The sequence below is a fragment of the Schistocerca americana genome, chromosome 11 (assembly GCF_021461395.2).
Source record: "Schistocerca americana isolate TAMUIC-IGC-003095 chromosome 11, iqSchAmer2.1, whole genome shotgun sequence".
NCBI lineage: Eukaryota > Metazoa > Arthropoda > Insecta > Orthoptera > Acrididae > Schistocerca > Schistocerca americana.
Window position 1 is genome coordinate 112,378,596 of NC_060129.1, and position 20,107 is coordinate 112,398,702.

At 41.2% G+C, this 20,107-nt stretch overlaps 1 protein-coding gene across 2 annotated transcripts in view; it reads left to right on the forward strand.

The window, feature by feature from the left end:
• The window catches only part of LOC124553975, a 186,533-nt gene that overhangs the window by 160,402 nt on the left and 6,024 nt on the right, over positions 1–20,107 (forward strand). For both annotated transcript variants that reach the window (XM_047127999.1, XM_047128000.1), the window contains one exon: positions 10,544–11,088. In XM_047127999.1, the coding sequence (XP_046983955.1) occupies positions 10,544–11,088 (545 nt within the window). The remainder of the gene's footprint in view (positions 1–10,543; positions 11,089–20,107) is intronic.

A 20,107-nucleotide genomic window follows, 5' to 3' on the forward strand; every position in this document is an offset into this window, starting at 1 on the left:
GCTGCATCAGCGCATCAGGGATTCCGTGCGACGGAAGGTGGATGCACGTATCCTTGCTAACGGAGGACATTTTGAACATTTCCTGTAACAAAGTGTTTGAAGTCACGCTGGTACATTCTGTTGCTGTATGTTTCCATTCCATGATTAATATGATTTGAAGAGAAGTAATAAAATGAGCTCTAACATGGAAAGTAAGCGTTTCAGGACACATGTCCACATAACATATCTTCTTTCTTTGTGTGTGAGGAATGTTTCCTGAAAGTTTGGCCGTACCTTTTTGGTAACACCCCGTATAACGGAGTTTGTGGAGAATGTTCTGGATATTTTCATATTCCTCATGAAGATTCATTGAGTGGCCAATTGGAATGGATGCATAGCAGTTACCATTATGGAGCAAAACACGTTTTAGGCTACGGGTTGAGCAGTCGATAAAAAGCCTCCAGTCTTGAGGTTGATATTTTGGTAGTCCCACTTTTAGTAGTAAACCAGGGATGTCACTGCAGTAAACAAGTGCATCTTGACTGAAGCAAGGAAGTAGATCTTATTCTCTTGTCCGGTAAGTTGTGGTTGTAGTTCCTGGTTGTAGACAATTTGTCTCATTTAGTCTAGACGCCAAGAGTTCAGAAGATTGTTTATAAAGTCCAAGGTCTCTTATCAAATCATTAAGCTCTTCCTGACTGAAGAGCTAATGTCATGTAGAACTTCCTTCGTATTTAGATTCACTACTACTAGTGTTGAAATCCTGCAAATCACCATCATCTTAAGGAAGTAGTTGTGGCAGAATGGTGAACACCAGTATGGGAATGTCATCGCTATGTGACACAGGTCGCCTTGCTGATTGTAAATGGGAATACCCTGTAGCTAAGAAACTAAAGCCAATTGGGGAAATATGTTTTCTGATTCAGCATGCCAATTATACCCAGTATACATTCAAATATCACTGGCAACAAGATTTTTTTATATTTTTCCCCATTAGAGCTGTGTAGTTACTACACTTTTCACAGAATACATCTTTCTTTTCTAAATCAGTTAGTCTTATTTCCTTTGTCTTTCCAGTATACTGTAGTGAAAGAAGTTGTCACTGTAGCTGGTTGACCTAAGCTAGAATTGATTTATCTAAATCAAAAGAGGAGAAACAAGTTCCTAACAGTATAAATTCCTTGCACGACAGCTGTGAAACTTGATGCAAAGCCCTCCTGTTCTTTGTCTTATTCGTATTTGTCACCGCCAGCTCCTACCTGTAATCCTTAATAAGCATTTTACTTTTATCAGTCTCAGTTATGAAAGTCAGGATCTCATCATCACAACAAACGACATCCTAGAATGTTGCATTTTCAGAAATATTAGTTTTGTTACTCCATTCTTCTGGAACAACGTTGTCTTCAACTGCACCTGATATACTGCAGCCAGCCATTGTGGAATAGCTTAACACAGTCTGTTGTGTTACGGAATTCCAGGCAGCTACAAACATATGTACAACACTGGGCCCCAACAGTTCCTTCCTTTCTCCCAAAGAATGAAATAGGATGTTACACAACTGCTACTCTATTTGGCTTTAAGGGAAGTACGCATGGTGAAATTGGTCAAAAAGTGAAATTTTCTGTTTATCATTTCTTAATATTTGATCTCTCCTGAATAATTTGATGCATCATTTGCCAATTAATTCCAATTGGAATTGTATTTTTTATTATTTCAAAGTTAATAGTGTCAGCGTAAAAAAATTCAGTCATTCTGCACCGACTTCCTGAAGTATCTCTATCTCCGGAACTATCCAGTCTAGAAAGCTGTGATTTTCAGCCATTTACTCCTTGAATTCAAACAAGAAAGGACCAACCATCATAATGGAAGAAGTAAAGTCTGCCATAGCTGCAATGAAAAATGGCAAAGCGGTAGGTACAGATACAATACCAGGAGAAATACTAAAATGCTTGAACCAAGAAAGAGAAATATTGTGGTTATGTAATAAAATATATGGCAGTGCTGAATGGCCTGAGGACTTTCTGACAACAGTAATGATTCCATTACCGAAAAAAACAAGGAACCAAGAAATGCAGCGATCACAGGACAATCAGCCCCATTTCACATGCAGCCAAAGTGATGTTAAGAATAATTAATAAAAGACTTTAAAAAGTAATGGAGGAGAATCTTGGCAAGGAGCAGTTCGGCTTTAGATGGAATACGGGCACCATAGATGCAGTGGGGTTCCTACGGATCTTGGGAGAAAGGTTTATTGAAAAAGGGAGAGACCTATATACGTGCTTCATCGATCTAGAAAAGGCATTTGACAATGTGGTTTTGGACAAGCTGGCGACTATAATGAGGGAGAAGGGAGTGGACTGGAAAACCAGAAGACTTGTAAACTCATTATATCTTAATCAAAAAGGTTCAATTAAAGTGAGAGGAGAAAGTACAAACTGGATCGGACTAGGAAAAGGAGTAAGACAAGGATGCTGTCTATCACCTACTCTTTTCAACCTCTACTTGGAAAGTATGATTGACCAATGCTCATTAGATGACAAAGGCATAGAAATTGGAGGAAGAAGAGTAGGGTGTTTGAGGTTTGCTGATGACATGGAGCTTCTAGCCACAGGGGAAAAGGAATTACAGGATTTGATGGACGCCATTGAAACTAATGGGGGAAAAAAATGGAATGAAAATTAACACAAATAAAACAAAAGTATTGGCACTAGGGGGAAATAAGGAAGTAAAAATTATGCTGAATGGAGAAATACTAGAACAGGTGCAAAATTTTAAGTATCTTGGAAGCAGGATAGACACTGACTGGAAGTGCACCACAGAGATTAAAACAAGGATAGCAATGGCAAAATAGGTGTTTTATAAGAAAAGGAGAATTTTCTGCAGCGGTCTGGACAGAGAACTCAGGAAGAGACTCAAAATGTCTTGTGTGAAGTGTTCTCCTATATGGCGCTGAAACATGGACTATGAGGAAGAAAGACAGAGAAAGGCTGGAGGCTTTTGAGATCTGGACATGGCGGAGGATGGAAAGAATAAGTTGGATGGACAGGGTAAACAATGAAGAGGTATTGAGAAGAGTGGGAGAGAAAAGACAGTTACTAGATGTAATAAAGAGAAGAAAAAGAAACTGGATTGGGCATACATTAATAAAGAATGACAGACTGATAAAAACAGTTTTAGAAGGTTATGTAGAAGGGAAAAGGAAGCAAGGAAGGAAGAGATTCCAGATACTGGATGACATGATGGACGGTACAACATACAGCAGCCTTAAGAAGGAAGCAATGGATCGCAGAAAATGGAGAGGCAAAGGACCTGCTAATATAGCAGATAACTGATGATGATGATTACTCCTTGAATTCAAGTCAATGTTCATGTTACGAGATTGGATGCAGTGTGTAAACAGGAATGGTGGTACTGCATATGCATTTTGTGGAGACTATAAATGGTAAAGGAAGACTTGTAGACAAAAACATTGATGAACCCCAACATTGTTATGAAATGGCAGTAAGAAACAATACACATGACCTACAAGGGATAAAAAGAGCAGCTCGGGCTACATTCTTCCACATATTATCCACTGATGATACACCTATATATCGTCTTTGCCCACCTGGTGCTGATTCATGGTGCAAGTACTGCTAAGCTCAGGCAGTGGGTCCAGAGAATGATTTAGGCACAATAACAGCAAACCTTCTGCAGTGATGGAAGCTATTAAACTGATGTATAGAGAATTAGCTTATCCTGACCTTTTCAAATGTCTGCATAGTCAAATGCAAAACTGGAATGAGTCTTTAAATAATGTAATTTGGACCCACATAACAAAAATTGTGTTTGTAGGAATGAAAACTCTATGCTTGGGTGTTGGTGACACTGTGATAATGTTTAATGATGGTGTAGGTCAGAAATCGAACCCACATATACTTAGAGACATTTATTTTACCTGGATTAATGTCAGAAGTACAGCTCTGAACAAACAAACAAAATTAAAAACAAAGAATAAACATCAAACCATAGAAATCAGCAATTTGTCCAGAGAACAAACAGTGCACTTCACTGGTCGGCCTCTTGTTTCCACACAGCCCCCCCCCCCCCTTAAAGTGTGGAGTACCTGGGATGTAGGGGTACTTGAATTTGACTTGTTGTGAACTTGTGCATCAGCTGAATATATTAATATATGTCATATAAATATGCAAAGCAAAATGACAGGCCTTGTAACATTGTGTCAGTGAATCTCTGCCAGGTTTGGGCTGCATTTTTATGACCAAATGGCATAAACAAAAACTCAAACAGGTCAAAAGGTGCAATAACTGCTGTCTTTAAGGGTGGTTTGAGTTGGCTGAAAGCATTACTCATTTCTGGTGTCCATTTTAATAGTCTCTTGTGCTTGGCATACTTACCCGCAAGCGTGTCCATTAGCTGTACCTGGGTGGCAGCTATGACGACAGTAAAAATTTACTATGCCTAAAAATCATCTATGGTGCTTATGGTCTGTTGGCTTTGGTAGATTATGCAATGTGGCAACCTTTTCTGGCTAAGTTTGGATCCCATTGGCCGAGACTCCGTGGCGCAACGGTAGTGCATCTGACTCCAGATCAGAAGGTTGCATGTTCATATCATGTCAGGGTCACCAATTATGTAGGTCAGAAATCAAACCCACATATACTTAGAAATATTTATTTTACTTGGATAATGTATAACTAATGAGGAGGTATTGAATAGAATTGGAGAGAAGAGAAATTTGTGGCACGACTTGACTAGAAGAAGGGATCGGTTATTAGGGCATTTTCTGAGCCATCAAGGGATCACCAATTTAGTATTGGAGCGAAGTATGGAGGGTAAAAATCGTAGAGGGAGACCAAGAGATGAATACACTATGCAGATTCAGAAGGATGTAAGTTGCAGTAGGTACTGGGAGATGAAGAAGCTTGCACAGGATAGAGTAGCATGGAGAGCTGCGTCAAACCAGTTTCTGGACTGAAGACCACAACAACAACAGTGTCGGAAGTACAGCTAAAAAAACCATAGAAATAAGCCATTCGTCCAGAAAACAGGCAATGGTTCAAATGGTTCAAATGGCTCTGAGCACTATGGGACTTAACATCTGAGGTCATCAGTCCCCTAGAACTTAGAACTACTTAAACCTAACTAACCTAAGGACATCACACACATCCATGCCCGAGGCAGGATTCGAACCTGCGACCGTAGCAGTCGCGCGGTTCCGGACTGCGCGCCTAGAACCGCTAGACCACCGCGGCCGGCAACGAGCAATGCATGTCATTGACCGCTCTCTTGTTCCCACAATGGTAAAAGGGAAGAATTAGGGTACTTGAGCAGCTAAGTATCACTCCAGGAGCCAACACACTGCAAGCCTTCCAGCGAATGGATTGACTCAGAAGTATGAAAGCCCAGTGTGCAACAAAGGAAGTGACTAAAAAAGCAAGATGCAGGAAAAGCAAGAAGCTTTTAGGTTTGCAGGATGATCAAGAACAGGATTCAGACAATGCTGATCATGAACCTGGCTGTTTCTAGGAACTGGCATGCCTCAATGTGTGAGTTAATATAAAATGAAACATTTAAACTTTATTTCCCAAAAATTACTTCTTTAAATATTTGACCCATTATCTCAGGAACTATGACAGATACATTTATCTAATTTTACACTGTTACCTCCTAGTATACTGCTGCTCCTGGACCACAAAAACATTTCTACCTATAATGGTTTTTTACTTACAGAAGCAAAAGTGCATTTTTAGACAATTGAACATAAATTTTAAAAAAAAAATGATAACCAGCTAATTATTTGTCTGTATATTATGATTCTGGATCAATAATGTGAAAAGGAGTGAAACTATACTCCCAAAAATTTCAGATCTCTATCTGTCAAAGGTTCTGAGATAATGGGTCATCAGTATTGCATATTTAACACTGTAGGTATAGGCTGTACGTACTCCCATTAACAGAGCGTATTATGCGCAGGTCCAGAGACTGCAGATGACTGGTGCAATTCAGGGGAAGATACACAATGTTTACATTTCTCGGAAATTGTGTTTCCTTGGGATGTACTGGGAATAGGTCACCAGAGTCTCACTTTTTCCCCCTACACTTCGAAAAAACAGATTTTGACGTGGTTTTTTTTTTTTTTATAATGATTTAACCGGCCTTTTGATGCTCTGAATTTTTCCTCCTGAAAACAATTAGTATTCATTTGGAAGTTCAGAATACTGTACATTTTGCCATTGCGTGAATTAAGAACTTTTGGACATTAAGTAGACTAAAATAAAGGACGATTGATTCACAGATCCAGTTATATGGCTCCTTCCGTGTATAGCGATTTTACGACTATGACGAGTGGGGCCTGAAGATGGCATCAATGTAGTGCCGAAACTGGTAGCACATAGAAGTTTATAAAATAAAATATACTTCTACAAATCATACAGCTGTTGGTAAATTATTGTATCAAGAAGTTCATGCTTGCCGTCATCCCATGTTCCATAATGGATCAACGAAGATTAAAATAAAGGAATTTTCATCACCAACATGTAGTTATTTAATATACAATGTATTTTGAACTTTTTGGTCAACTTCAACCCCAGCGGTCAGCTTCACCCCATTTGACGGTACTGATTGTACTCTGACTCAAACTTTTGGGACCCACACCTCCCTTGACCTGAATATGAACACGTCATTTCTTTTGCATAAGACATCCAACTCTTAAGTGTGGGCTAAACATAAGTTGAGAGAGAGTTGTTCTTTCTTTGTTAACTGTTGACATAACACATCTTAATCAAATTAATATGTTATTTCATCTTGCAAAGAAATCAATGAGAAGGTTCAGATTTCTTCATTATCATCAGTCCGTCCAATCTCGGCACAAGAATGGAAACTGCGACTCCCGTCTCTTTTTCCACATTCAGTGAAAGTTTGTATTTTGTATTGATGGCTGCCAGTGCTGAAAAATCTACCCTACATAAATAGGACATTGCAAAAGGTATCAAAACTTGTAGGGCCTTGTACCTGTGGATACTCCTACTTCACTGTGTGCCAAAACTCCAGCAGTGATGTGGAAGCAAACTCGGATTTTAGTTGGATTCTGAAGACACATCAATAAATTGCTGTTGTTCTTCAGTGGTGAGAGTGAAGTTCTGTTATGAAGGATCTCAGATCCAGTTGGTTTGATCAACTTCTTCTGGAAAATATTTCAGAAATTAATCACTGGGCTCAATTAAGTAATCCACAAACACAGACTTTCAGCTGGAAGTTATTGTCTTCTAAAACCTTTTTAAGAGCAGGGGGAATGTAACTTATATCTTTATCATCCAACTTTTTCTTCCACAACAGCAGTTTCTTTCCTAGGGCTGACATTTTTTGTGACAGTTGCAGAATGGTGGTATCATTGAAGGGGTACCAGGGTGTGTACTCCCCAGGGAATCCGGGAAAAGCCTGGGAATTTTTTCATCCGGGGAAAACCCGGGAATTATTCGAAAATCCGGGAATTTTTCGTGGTTTTAACTTTCAGTTAAATTTGTAATGTTGACTGGCAAGAACTGATACTCTAACATAGAATATTACTGTATCCCGCTACTGCAGAATAATACTGCAGCAATAAAACATAAACGATAGAAAAATACCAAAATAAAACTTTAGTTGCGTAGGAAAAGTGCCATTTGCAACAACAAAACACTGCCCACACAAGCGTCTGCCAACAGCATAACGTGTTGAAGGCCTTATGATGAAGACTGCAATATGTCATAACAACGAGCTGCCTCTAATGAGCGTGACGTCACAACTGCTTACATTAGGTTCGTTTGAGCAATTGCCAGCGGGATCTTGCGCGTGCACATTTCAGTCGCATAGGACCAGTACCTTCTCCAGTTACTTCGAGCCAGATGCTAACCGCAAAAAAAATTTTCTGGGATGCCCGAGCTGCCAGATAGACGCATGTGCAGAGCAGTCTGAGTTACAAAAGGACATCGCAATCTCGATTTCAATGGTTTGGAAACTAATGTGCTGTGTTTGGTGGAATTCGAATTTACACTTTCGTAATTACAAAAACATGCAGCGTATCGTAATACAAAAATATGCAGTGTACATGTTGCTGCACATCATCAAAGATCTTTCCGAGACCTTTTTTTAAGGGGCGGCGGGAAGTTCTATGCCAATTATGTGTAAAACGTTAACCATTCAGAGGATTAACAAGTTTTATAGCTTGGGCAGTATGCTGTCACTAACACACAGGAAAAAGAAAGTATTTTCACTCAGGGAAAAGGTGTATATTTTAACCGGGAAAAATCGGGAAAGGTTTTTTTCCTTGTCCACATATACACCCTGGATACACTCGTTGAACGGAGTTTTTCAAAAGTATCAGGAAGATTCACCAGCTCAAAACACAGTATGCAAACTTCGTGGAACTCAATAGTGAAAAGTTCATTCCCGAGTTTGTACACCCTTTGCAAGACATTACCGTGTGAAAGCCAGTAAGAGTTACTGTAACAAATTGGGAAAATGTGCTCAGTCCCCACATCAACTCACGTTTGTTGAAAACATCTCAACTTATGTGAAGTTCATCACTTTGGTAACTGATTGCAAAACCACACGAAGGACAGGACTCGTGCTTTTTGATGCCAGTTTCTCTCGATGAATAAACTGTGTGCCCCAATAACATGAGAATCAGAGCTTGCAATCTGACAGAACAGCCAGCCCTACTACAACCTCCATCTGTAAACACACCTACACAGTTTTCCCAGTTGATGTTTTCTCCCATAAAAGAACAAAGTATTCCAAAGAGCTCTGTTGGTTTTGTTCCAAGAGTTATTTTCCTGCAGGAAAGAAGTTCTTCATGAAATTTATTGTCACATATACACGGCACATAACAAGCTAACTGTGCATCGTCTTAGCTGTCTGTAGCGTCATTCAACTGAATAGTGAAATCTTTACCATCTTTTGAGTTTTCAACCAACTAATCATTAATGTTGTCAGCTGTATTGAGTATTTGATGACTAATAGTGTTGCCTTACAAAGGAAGACTTGGCAGGGGCTTGGCAGCCAACTAACTTATCATAATAGATATCATGCCCAGACACATTGGCTGTGACAACAACTAAAATTCTTCACTGCTGCCAGCTATCGAGGTCTTGTGAAGAGCAGTTTCCAGGATGAATTTTGACTCTGCAGTGGAGTGTACGACGATATGAAACACTGTTGCAGATTAACGTACTGGGACTCAAGCCCAGGATCTTTGTATTTTGTGGGCAAGCACTTTACCGACTATAAAGGGATGGGATATGTGTCTGAACGAATGTTGTAATGGTCGCCTGGTCGTAGATATAGCTAATTGCTATAATCGCACTATTTCACTCCCATTTACGGAGCTTGTTAGCACTTGATGTTAGGTTGGCGCCATTAAAATGCATTGTGTTGTGGTAATCGCTGCTACTTGCTGGATCACTGCTGTCTCTCGATGCTGATGCTGGCTCTAAATCTGGTTGTCTAGGGTTAAAAACATGAGGTCCCGTGTTTTTTATATGCTTTTGATCATAAAGAACGAGCGAAACCAACAAATATGTAAACCTCAAATATTTATTACTCTGGTGGCCATCTTAATTCCACTGTCCACCAAAGACCATGACACAAGACAAAGTAGTATTTCCGTTACATGTTCTTTGCATTGTTTATCCACCTCAAACCATAACACACATACACACTCTACCAAAGTGACATTCCGACTGCCTCCCGACCGTTCTTGCTGCTTGTATTTATAACATTGTCAAAGAACTACTAAAAAGAGATATAGTTTACAAGTCACATGTACATCTGTTATCATAATTTGTGCAGAAAAGTTATTAATTTGCATCGAGTGACATAATTTAACATGTTATTAAAATGACAGACAGATTTGTAGACTTGACAGAATAATTCTTTGTTACAAAAAGGCCGTTTTTTAGAAGTTTGTCAATTGACTTCTCTAATTTGCATAAATAAGTAATTAACATGAATTATTAAGAATTACATTGGTTTTCGTCTAAAATAGGATTGATTACGTGAATACTGAGTGAAAACGCTCCTAGTGAACAAATAGGTTTCACTGGGTGATTTTTATTTAAGGAGATCCAAAATACCTAAGTTGGCTACTATTTTTCGTACTTCATATTAATTATTTAAGATAAACTTAGTGTTTTTACATGATGACATGTGCTGTATCAGTGATCAAGTGATATTAACTTTTGTGTGGGTCAGTTATTCAGTATAATTTAATGGGTTGACTGTTTATGGAGACATGTTGTGCAATCATTGTTAACATACACAATAACTCTTCTATAATCATAAATACTCGTTAAACTGGTTGAATTTGGAGGGTATCACATACTTCATTAAAGTAAAGCCTTTAATATGTTCCGTTACAATGTCCAGGGTGAATATGTGGAAAAGTGAAATAAATTCCACGAATTTACATTGAATATTACTGCCTCTATCCTGTTTTGCAACTTATTTAGTGACGTACACTCATAAATTTACAAAATTGAGACACTGAACAAAATTTAAGATACACCTTTTCAATTTCCTTTTACAGAATCGCACGAGAGCCCACGAGCGGTGTCGATAGCGGAGAGCTCTACAATGTGACGGGGAGTGACGAAGTGGTGCAAATTTCCGAGAATGACAAAGCTGCCCCTGACGGGGACACCGACGACGAATGTGTGGAGATAACGGATGTGTCACGTGTGCCGACAAAGAGCTTCCAGTGCGGGTATTGCAGCCAGTGGTTCCCTACTGAGGGCCAGATGCAGATGCACACCCTGACACACACAGGCCGTACCACAATCTGGCGTGAGGTGCGGGAGGCGAAACAGGTGAAACTCAAACCGAAGCCCGTCTGGACACTGAGGGCACAGCACACCTGCGGAGACTGTGGCGAGGCGTTCGACCGGTTGGAGCACCTCATGCGGCATCGCCTCGGCCACATACGGGCTGCGCTCAGGAAACCATTCAGCGTGCCGAAACTGTTCGGTGTGCCGAAACCGTCTGGTGTGCCACAACCGCAGCCGCAAGTATCGGCGACTCCTGATTCCCGCCACACAGTTGCAGCCGTTTCGACGAGGACGTCGCCAAAGAGAAGTAAACGACCTTTTTTGTGCTGGGCCCGTAGTCACAAAATATTTTTAAAGAACTATCTTTCCCGTTTGAAGCTGTCACTTATTTACTGTTCATGATTGTGTTCTGGTATCACACGAGAACTTCATCCCGTGTTCTCTTTTTGTATTTCTTATTTTCTCAGTACTCCCACCTTCTCGCCATGGTGTTCCTGAGTTCGTATTTTTTTTCTGGCTTGAAAGCGTTGGTACTGTCCCTCTGAACAGGGTGATCTAAAAGTCAACTACAGCAAAAAGTAATCAAGTGTGTGTGTGTGTGTGTGTGTGTGTGTACGTACGTGTATCGTATGTACTTCATTTCATAACTCCACACACACAGCTTGTAAAATATGCTCAAAATGATTTCCCTGTTTAGTAACATCACAAACTTGTTTTACCATGTGCACATGTGAAGCACATTGACACTGATGTTCTCAATCACTGTTGTGATCTTTACCTCCATCAATGGGTGTGGTCTGTTTTCAGTGCTAATTGAGAAGAGGGTGGAGATGGAGCAGTGATGCAACCCACCCCCCCTTGAAAGTTTGTGGGTGGGGGCAAGATATGGTTTCTGTCCCTCTCCCTTAAGTTCACTTAGAGGTGTAAAAGATCTATGGGCAGAGACAGTGATAAAAATTATGCAAATAAGCAATTAGTGTGTTGGTTGACAGCAGTTTTTGTATATGACAAACTGTCCCATCCTTGAATGGTACTATCTAACAGATAACATTAAATTGGCTTATTACTTGAAATATAATGTGTCCTGTATTATCGTAATATTCAAAAACAAATCCAAAATGGGGTAAATCGGAGTGGTTAGTGTCTTATCTGTGGCTACATTACAAACAAAAGAGCGACAGTGTTCTATGCTGTGGCAGCATTAGCTCTATCCACATAGTAAGCGACAGAAGACCACAGAAAGATAGAAGTAAGGAAAAAAAGTTAGGGAGAAGTTCAAAAAGGATAAGACGAATCTTTTTCATCAAGATTCTGTTGCACATATTCAGCAAAGTGAAGATAGGGTACATATGATCGCCCTGGTCATGCAGTATCTGCTGGCTGATCAGGAAAAAGCTAGAATCGGTCACAATCAGTTTCACGAGTTGAATGGAAAGTGCACTGAGCAACTAAGAAATCAAATATTGGCTGGCCATGAGAAATTGGATGAGAACATTCTGTAGACATTCTAAAAGCAGCTCTTGCTAATCTTAATAATGCAGAAGTATTTGATACGCTGTTAGAGAAAGTCGAAGATCATTTTGAGAATCGAAGTCTGAAAGACCCAAATATTTCGTGGCCAAGAAAAATACAAGTGTGATTAAAACACAGAAACATTGTTTATTCCCAGAGAATTGTCTCCTGATTCGATGTTTAAAAAATCTGTTTAAAATGCCAGACCTCTTTCTAAATGAGATTTATTGTAAGGTCCAACGAAGGGGACCCAAACTGACTGTTGCATCTTGAAGAGAGATTTGTTGTGTCCTCCCATACAAACCCTCATCTTCATGACATTTGGAAGAGTACACAGCAGACTCTAACCTGTACAGGCTTTGTGCACAACTTGAAAACCTGTGAAACATTACAACTGATGTAGGACTGTATAATGTTAATGTATCCTCTGTGGAATACATCTTAAAGAACTTGTTTTGGGAAATTATTTACCTTATCATTCTGATTACAATTTCTGTGCTGTGTGACTGAGTCTTTCCCGACATATTAGTTGTAGAAGTGATTCTCGGGTAAGATGTCAGATGTCGTCGTGAAGTACCCACAGTGTTTCAGCTGACAAATGTCTTGTGGCGATATGTGAATGGCGCTTTTATACTCTGGCACTGGCACTGCATGGCTGGATATATTTGCACAACATCTAAATTCTCTATATTCTCAGTTTTCAACGGAGATGAAGAAAAATGTTGAACTACTGTTTGTGGTTGTGTTGGTGTGTAGGAAAGGGGACCGTACCGTGGATCATGATGTGTACCATAAATCAATACACAAAAACTTATACTTATCAGCCACGAGCTGTCACCATCCTGTGGAAAGAAGTGGCATATCGAGGACGTCGCTCCACAGAGCAAGAGCCGTATCAGATTCAGACAGCTTGTCCCACAAGCTATGCCGCATCCGTACTGTACTCCTGCAAAATGGATATTCCAAATGGGAGATTTGTTGTGCCTTAAACCTGATGTATGTTAGAGCTCTTCTAGGTTCAGTGGAGGACAGTCTCGGTTTGAGAAGGCCTCGTGTTTATAAGATTCCTTGTAGTTGCAGGAAGTCATACATCGGACAAACTTGTCACATCTCGGAACACGGATGTGTCGAATATTAGTGACACCAAAGTTCTTTCATTGTCGACTTTGTACTGGGACAGCATATTGAAAGAAGTGGTGGAAATTTGCAGCTTGGCAATTTTATGAATGGAGAGACAGGGTTCGAAATTAGGACCACATGGGATCCAGCTTTGGCAATACTAAAGTCTCAGTGATCACAAAGAGGAACTATGTGTCATACAAGGGATAATCAATCACTGAAACAGAAGAAGGCATTAAAGAACTGAGTCACAGAAAACAACATAACAATCAAGAACAATTCAGAAACATCATAAAGAACACAAAAAAGGACAGAAGATAAATTGGAAGAGCACAAGAGAGAACACAGTGAGCTTATGAAGATAATTTGGGATGAACGAAGGAAGAAGAAAACATTGTGACTGCTCAAGTCCAGACGCTCTTTTAAAATGGAATAAAAAGAAATACTGATAATAGTTATAATAAATAACAACAACAATAGGTTTATCTGTGGCCACTCGATATTGCAGCTTAGAGGAAATCCAAGCTCCAGTTTGTGACTGGTCTCGGAGCAAAGTTCCACTATGTTTCTTTTTCAAAATTAAAAGAACAAAATTCTTTCCATGAAGCTGGACCTATAAACTTAGGCTCATTTTTAATTTTTAATGTTATTGAATTGCTTCTCTTTGTAGAACAACAGGAGAGGAATTCATGGCGGGCCACATCAAACCAGTCAGAAGACTGATGGGAGAAGAGGGAGGGGGGAGGGGGGGGGGGGGACGACACATAGCACTGACTGCCTAACACCCCTTCCCACCCTAGTGTGTGCTTAACACCTTCACTGAAAGATCTATGCCTAATTTACATTCACATTAGAGGAAATCAGTGAATACACTACTGGACATGAAAATTGCTACACCATGAAGAAATGCAGATGATAAACGGGTATTCATTGGACAAATATATTATACTAGAACTGACATGTGATTACATTTTCACACAATTTGGGTGCATAGATCCTGAGAAATCAGTACCCAGAACAACCACCTCTGGCCGTAACGGCCTTGATACGCCTGGGCATTGAGTAAAACAGGGCACGGATGGCGTGTACAGGTATAGCTACCCATGCAGCTTCAACACGATACCGCAGTTCATCGAGAGTAGTGAGTGGCATATTGTGACGAGCCAGTTGCTCGGCCACCATTGGCTAGACGTTTCCAATTGGTGAGAGATCTGGAGAATGTGCTGGCCAGGGCAGCAGTCGAACATTTTATGTATCCAGAAAGGACCTGCAACGTGCAGTCGTGCATTATTCTGCTGAAATGTAGGGTTTCGCAGGGATCGAATGGAGAGTATAGCCATGGGTCGTAACACATCTAAAATGTAACGTCCACTGTTCAAATTGCCGTCAATACGAACAAGAGGTGACCGAGACGTGTAACCAATGGCACCCCATACCATCACGCCGGGTGATACGCCAGTATGGTGATGACGAATACATGCTTCCAATGTGCGTTCACCCCGATGTCACCAAACATGGATGCGACCATCATGATGCTGTAAACAGAACCTGGATACATCCAAAAAAAAAGACATTTTGCCATTCGTGCACCCAGGTTCGTCATCGAGTACACCATTGCAGGTGCTCCTGTCTGTGATGCAGCGTCGAGGGTAACCGCAGCCGCGGTCTCCTAGCTAATAGTCCGTGCTGCTGCAAATGTCGTCGAACTGTTCGTGTAGATGGTTGTTGTCTTGCAAAGGTCCCCATCTATTGATTCGGGGATCGAGACGTGGCTGCATGATCTGTTACAGCCGTGCGGATAAGATGCCTGTCATCTCGACTGCTAGTGATACGAGGCCGTTGGGATCCAGCATGGCGTTCCTTATTACCCTCCTGAACCCACCGATTCGATATTCTGCTAACAGTCATTGGATGTCGACCAACGCGAGTAGCAATGTCGCGATACAATAAACCACAATCACGATAGGCTACAATCCGACCTTTGTCAAAGTCGGAAATGTGATGGTACGCATTTCTCCTCCTTACACGAGGCATCACAACAACGTTTCACCAGGCAACGCTGGTCAACTGCTGTTTGTGTATGAGAAATCGGTTGGAGACTTTCCTCATGTCAGCACGTTGTAGGTGTCGCCACCGGCGCCAACCTTATGTGAATGCTCTAAAGCTAATCATTTGCATATCTCAGCATCTTCTTCCTGTCAGTTATATTTCGGGTCTGTAGGACGTCATCTTCGTGGTGTAGCAATTTTAATGGCCAGTAATGTAGGTTTGTTTGTCACCCCCCCCCCCTTTCCCCTCAAAAAAAAAAAAGTGAAAGTCAGTTTGCTTGCCCCAGCGCACTAATAAAAAAACTGGCGGTCACATTCAGGTCGGTAACCCACTGCCGGCCACAGCGTCCCTGGCACACCTTCACCGATCGTCGAGGCTCAGTTCTGAAGAAGGACTCGTCACTAAAGGCAATTCTATTCCATTCGGTGAGATTACAGGCTGAAGGTGTGTCTGCAGATGTCCTGGATGCTAATGGATACCGACATGACTGTTGCCTGTGATATGGTCTGACAACCAGGAGTTGCGGCCTGGGGTGCTATTTCTTTTCACAGCAGGACCCCTTTGGTTGTCATCTGTGAGAGCACAGCAGCATGTCTGAGATATTCTGTGCCCCGTTGTTACCCTTCACGACAAGCCACTCGGGGCTTACATTTCAGCAAGATAATGCTCACCTGCCCACAATGAGAGTTTCTACTGCCGGTCTCCGTGATTTCTGAACCCTACCGTGGCTGGCAATGTTGCCAGATCTTTTCCCAAATGAGAATGTTTGGAGAATTGCAGGCAGGACCCTCAACCCATCTCAGGATGTTGACCATCTAACATGCCAGTTGGACAGAATTTGGCACGAGATCCCTCAGGAGGACATCAAAAATCTCTGTCGGTCATTGCCCAGCTGAATATATGCTTCCATAAGTGCCAGAGGTGGACCGACACGTTACTGACTTGCTCAGTTTGTGACGCTCTTTCTCATCAATAAATCCTCTATTTTTCTGAAATTGTTGTACATCACATCTACCAGCTTCCATCCATTTTTGTTTTTTATGTAACTTTTATTGGCATACACATTTATTTTCATATTCCCAATTTGTTCGTCACACTGCAGTTCTTTGCCTACTTCTGTAATCTGTACTGTTGTTGACTTTTCTGACAAGAAATACATGATCTGGGTTAGCCTGATCTCATTCATTCTGTAGATATGTTCAAATAAGATTAATCATTACTTTGCCATTACTTTTGGTAATAAAAAGGTCCATAATTTTCATTTTATTACATCTTCCTGATGAGTGACGGTGGCTCAGCAGCAGAACAATGCTGCTCTTCAGCTGAGAGTATTGTCAAAGCATTCTAGCGTATTCCGTGAGGTGTCGGGATTGCGGCCAGACGACAGCAACATCTTGGCACGATATTTTGGCTGCCAGCCGAGCAACCTTCTTCAGGTGAATTGCATGCCAGTGTGACAAACCCCACACTATCCAGACCACAGGCAGAATGCGTAAAATGTGTGCGGAACACAATTGACGTACGAGGTCTGTTCAGAAAAATCCTTTTTATACGCATACTTTTACTTATTGTGCATTGTCTCTTCGGAAATACTCCCTCCACAATTGATCTCCACTTTCAACACTGTTTGCACTTCCTCTTCCTGGGCCGCCTGAAGTACCGTTTGTGGATTTACATTTATCTCGTCTATTGTTGCAAATCTTGTCCTTTCATCAGAGGACACTTTGGAAATAAAAAAAAGTCCCCAGGGACCAGGTCTAGAGAGTGAGGAGGATGAGGCAGCTCAGTGATTTCGTGTTTTGTGCAACAGCCGCACATGAACAGGGACGATTGTGCATCTGCTTTATCACGACACAAAAGCCACGAATTGTCTCGCCACATTTCAGGCCGTTTCCTTCTCACATTTTCTTGCAGGCATTCCAGCTCGTCCGATAGTACCACCAATTAACTGGTGGCGTGATGAACTAATCCTACAAAGTCAAAGAAAACTGTCAGCACGGCTTTGACATTTGACCTGACCTGACAAGCTGTTTTAGTTTTGGAGAACCTTTCCCGAGCTCTTGTGAAATTTGAACCTTGGTCTCAACACCCTAATTGTAGACCCATGTCTCGTCACCAATTATGATTCCCTTAAAGAACATTACATGTTCATTTGCACGATGTAAAAGCTCTTCACAGATCGCAAGGCAAAGGTATTTCTGGTCTCGACTCGTGAGCCGTGGGACGAACTAGGCGGCAACACGATACATTCTGTGATGCATTGTCAGGATTTTATGACACGATCCAACTCAAATGTTACATTCTTCTGCAACCTCACAGATAGTCAGTCTTCAAGTGGCACGCACAAGTTCGTCGATGTTCCAGACGTGAGCACTGTCGGTAGATGTCGAAGGCCGTCTTAGACTTCCGTCTGGCCATTTGTAAACTGTGTGAACCATTGGTAAGATTGAGGACGGCTTAAGTACTCATCATTGTAGGCTTCCTGCATCGATTATTGTGTCTCTGTAAAGCTTTTCTTGAGTTCCATGCAAAATTTCATGCAGACATGTTGTCCTCTTAACTCTGCCTTCTTGAAATTTGCAAACTGTGCGACACAACGCTCTACTCAATAAAGCAGTGAACAGTAACTAACAGACCTACAACAATGAAACTTCTGGCAGTTATACAGTAAACACAGGCGTTGGCAGGGATGCCAACCACATTTTGCTCAAACAGACCATTGGTGTGAAATTATGAATGTTCCAGAATTTTTTGAAAAGCCCAGTAAATCTGCCATAGCTGAGCCCTCTATTTCCACAGGAAATTTAGTAGGTTATTCTACCACAAAAAGCTTGGACATGATGAGTACATTCTGGGATTCAGCTATTAAAGACTCTTTGGAAACACATTCAACAGAAGTTCTTATTAATTGTAATGGTGGTTGTGGACTGGATAATACGTGGGACCAGTTGATTTCTTTAATTTCTTGACAAAGACAAAATATTACTCCTGGTGCCATATCTATGAACAGTTAACTTTTTCACCTTTTCCTCTCAATTTTAACTCTGCTGTTTGCCTTCGTGGCCGAGATGATAACAACATTCAACAGAGGGGGTAGTGGAGCTGAGATCTATGCATGCCAATCTCGGTCATAAACTTGGCAACATTTGATATATAACTCATTCGAAGGTGGCTGCCCGGTTGTCAGCCACAATATTGTGGCATGGTGTCGACGTCATCTGTCTAAAATCCTGAAACCCATGGAAGGCTCGTCTTGAGCATAGTTTTGTAAAAAAAATATATATATAGGAGGGCCCAAAAATAACCGGAATTTCTTTCTAGAAAGCATATACTATATTGTTTTCAAATACAACCTTAATCTCCTTTGAAGTACTCTTCATTAGCATTAATACGCTTTTCCAAACGTTCATTCCAGTGTTCTAAGCAGCTTTTAAATTCGTCCTCTTTGATACCTGCTAGCACTTTCGTGATATTGCGTTTTACGTCTTCCACATCCGCAAAACGCTTCCCTCTCAAGTCTCTTTTCATCCTCGGTAATAGGAAGAAGTCCGAGGGTGCTAAATCCAGCGAATAGGGCGCATGGGTCAAGGTAGTCGTCTTCGTTGAGGCCAAAAACTGGCGAATGCTGAGAGCCGTGTGCGCGGCAGCATTGTTGTGATGCAGGAACCACACGCCGGAATCCCACAAAGCTGGGTGTTTTTGCGACAAACTTCTGCGAAGCCGTTTCATAACCTCCAAATAGAATTGCTGGTTTACTGTCTGGTTTTCAGGGACAAATTCAGAGTGTATGATCCCTTTGATGCCAAAAAAAAAAAAAAAAACTTCCATTGTGATGACTATCGTTTACTTTCTGGATCGCACCCATAGCACCACGACTCATCACTTGTAATGATTTTGTTGAAGAAATGTGGATCATCTTTGAACGCGTCCTTCATTTCGAGACAGGCTTGAATGCGGCGATCCCCTTGATCTCTGGTAAGAAGCTTCAGCACGAATTTTGCTGCAAATCTTTGCATCCCCAAATCGACGGTCAAGATGCACTGAATTGAGCTCCCAGACAAATTCTTGAGTTGGTCGATCTTAACTGATGAGATCATGGATTTTGTTGATGTTGTCTTCGCTTCGAGCAGTTGAAGGTCGACCAGAATGGGGCCGATCTCCAAGCATCATTTCTCCCTTTTTAAACCGAGAAAACCATTCGTACACTTGCGTTTTACTAAGAGCAAGGTCTTTGTAGGTTGTCTCAATCATCAACAGTTACTGCTGCGTTCTTGCCGAGCAAGAAACAAAACTTCACTGCCGCACCTTGTTTGTAAGAACTAGCCATTTCCTCATGTCACGTCTGCACTGTACGCACACTCAAAGAACTGCCAAAGAAACCACGCTTCTCACTGTTGGGTGACGCCGTGTGGCAGAATGACTCGGCAGAGCTCCTACTACAACCCTCTGGCGGCGCAACCTGCTGCTACAAGTACACCATGTGCAGCATTATGAGTCTGGTTACTTTGGGGTCCCCCCTCATGTTAAATAGGAACCCCCATTTTTTATTACATATTCGTGTAGTACGTAAAGAAATATGAATGTTTTAGTTGGACCACTTTTTTCACTTTGTAGTAGATGGCGCTGTAGTAGTCACAAACATATAA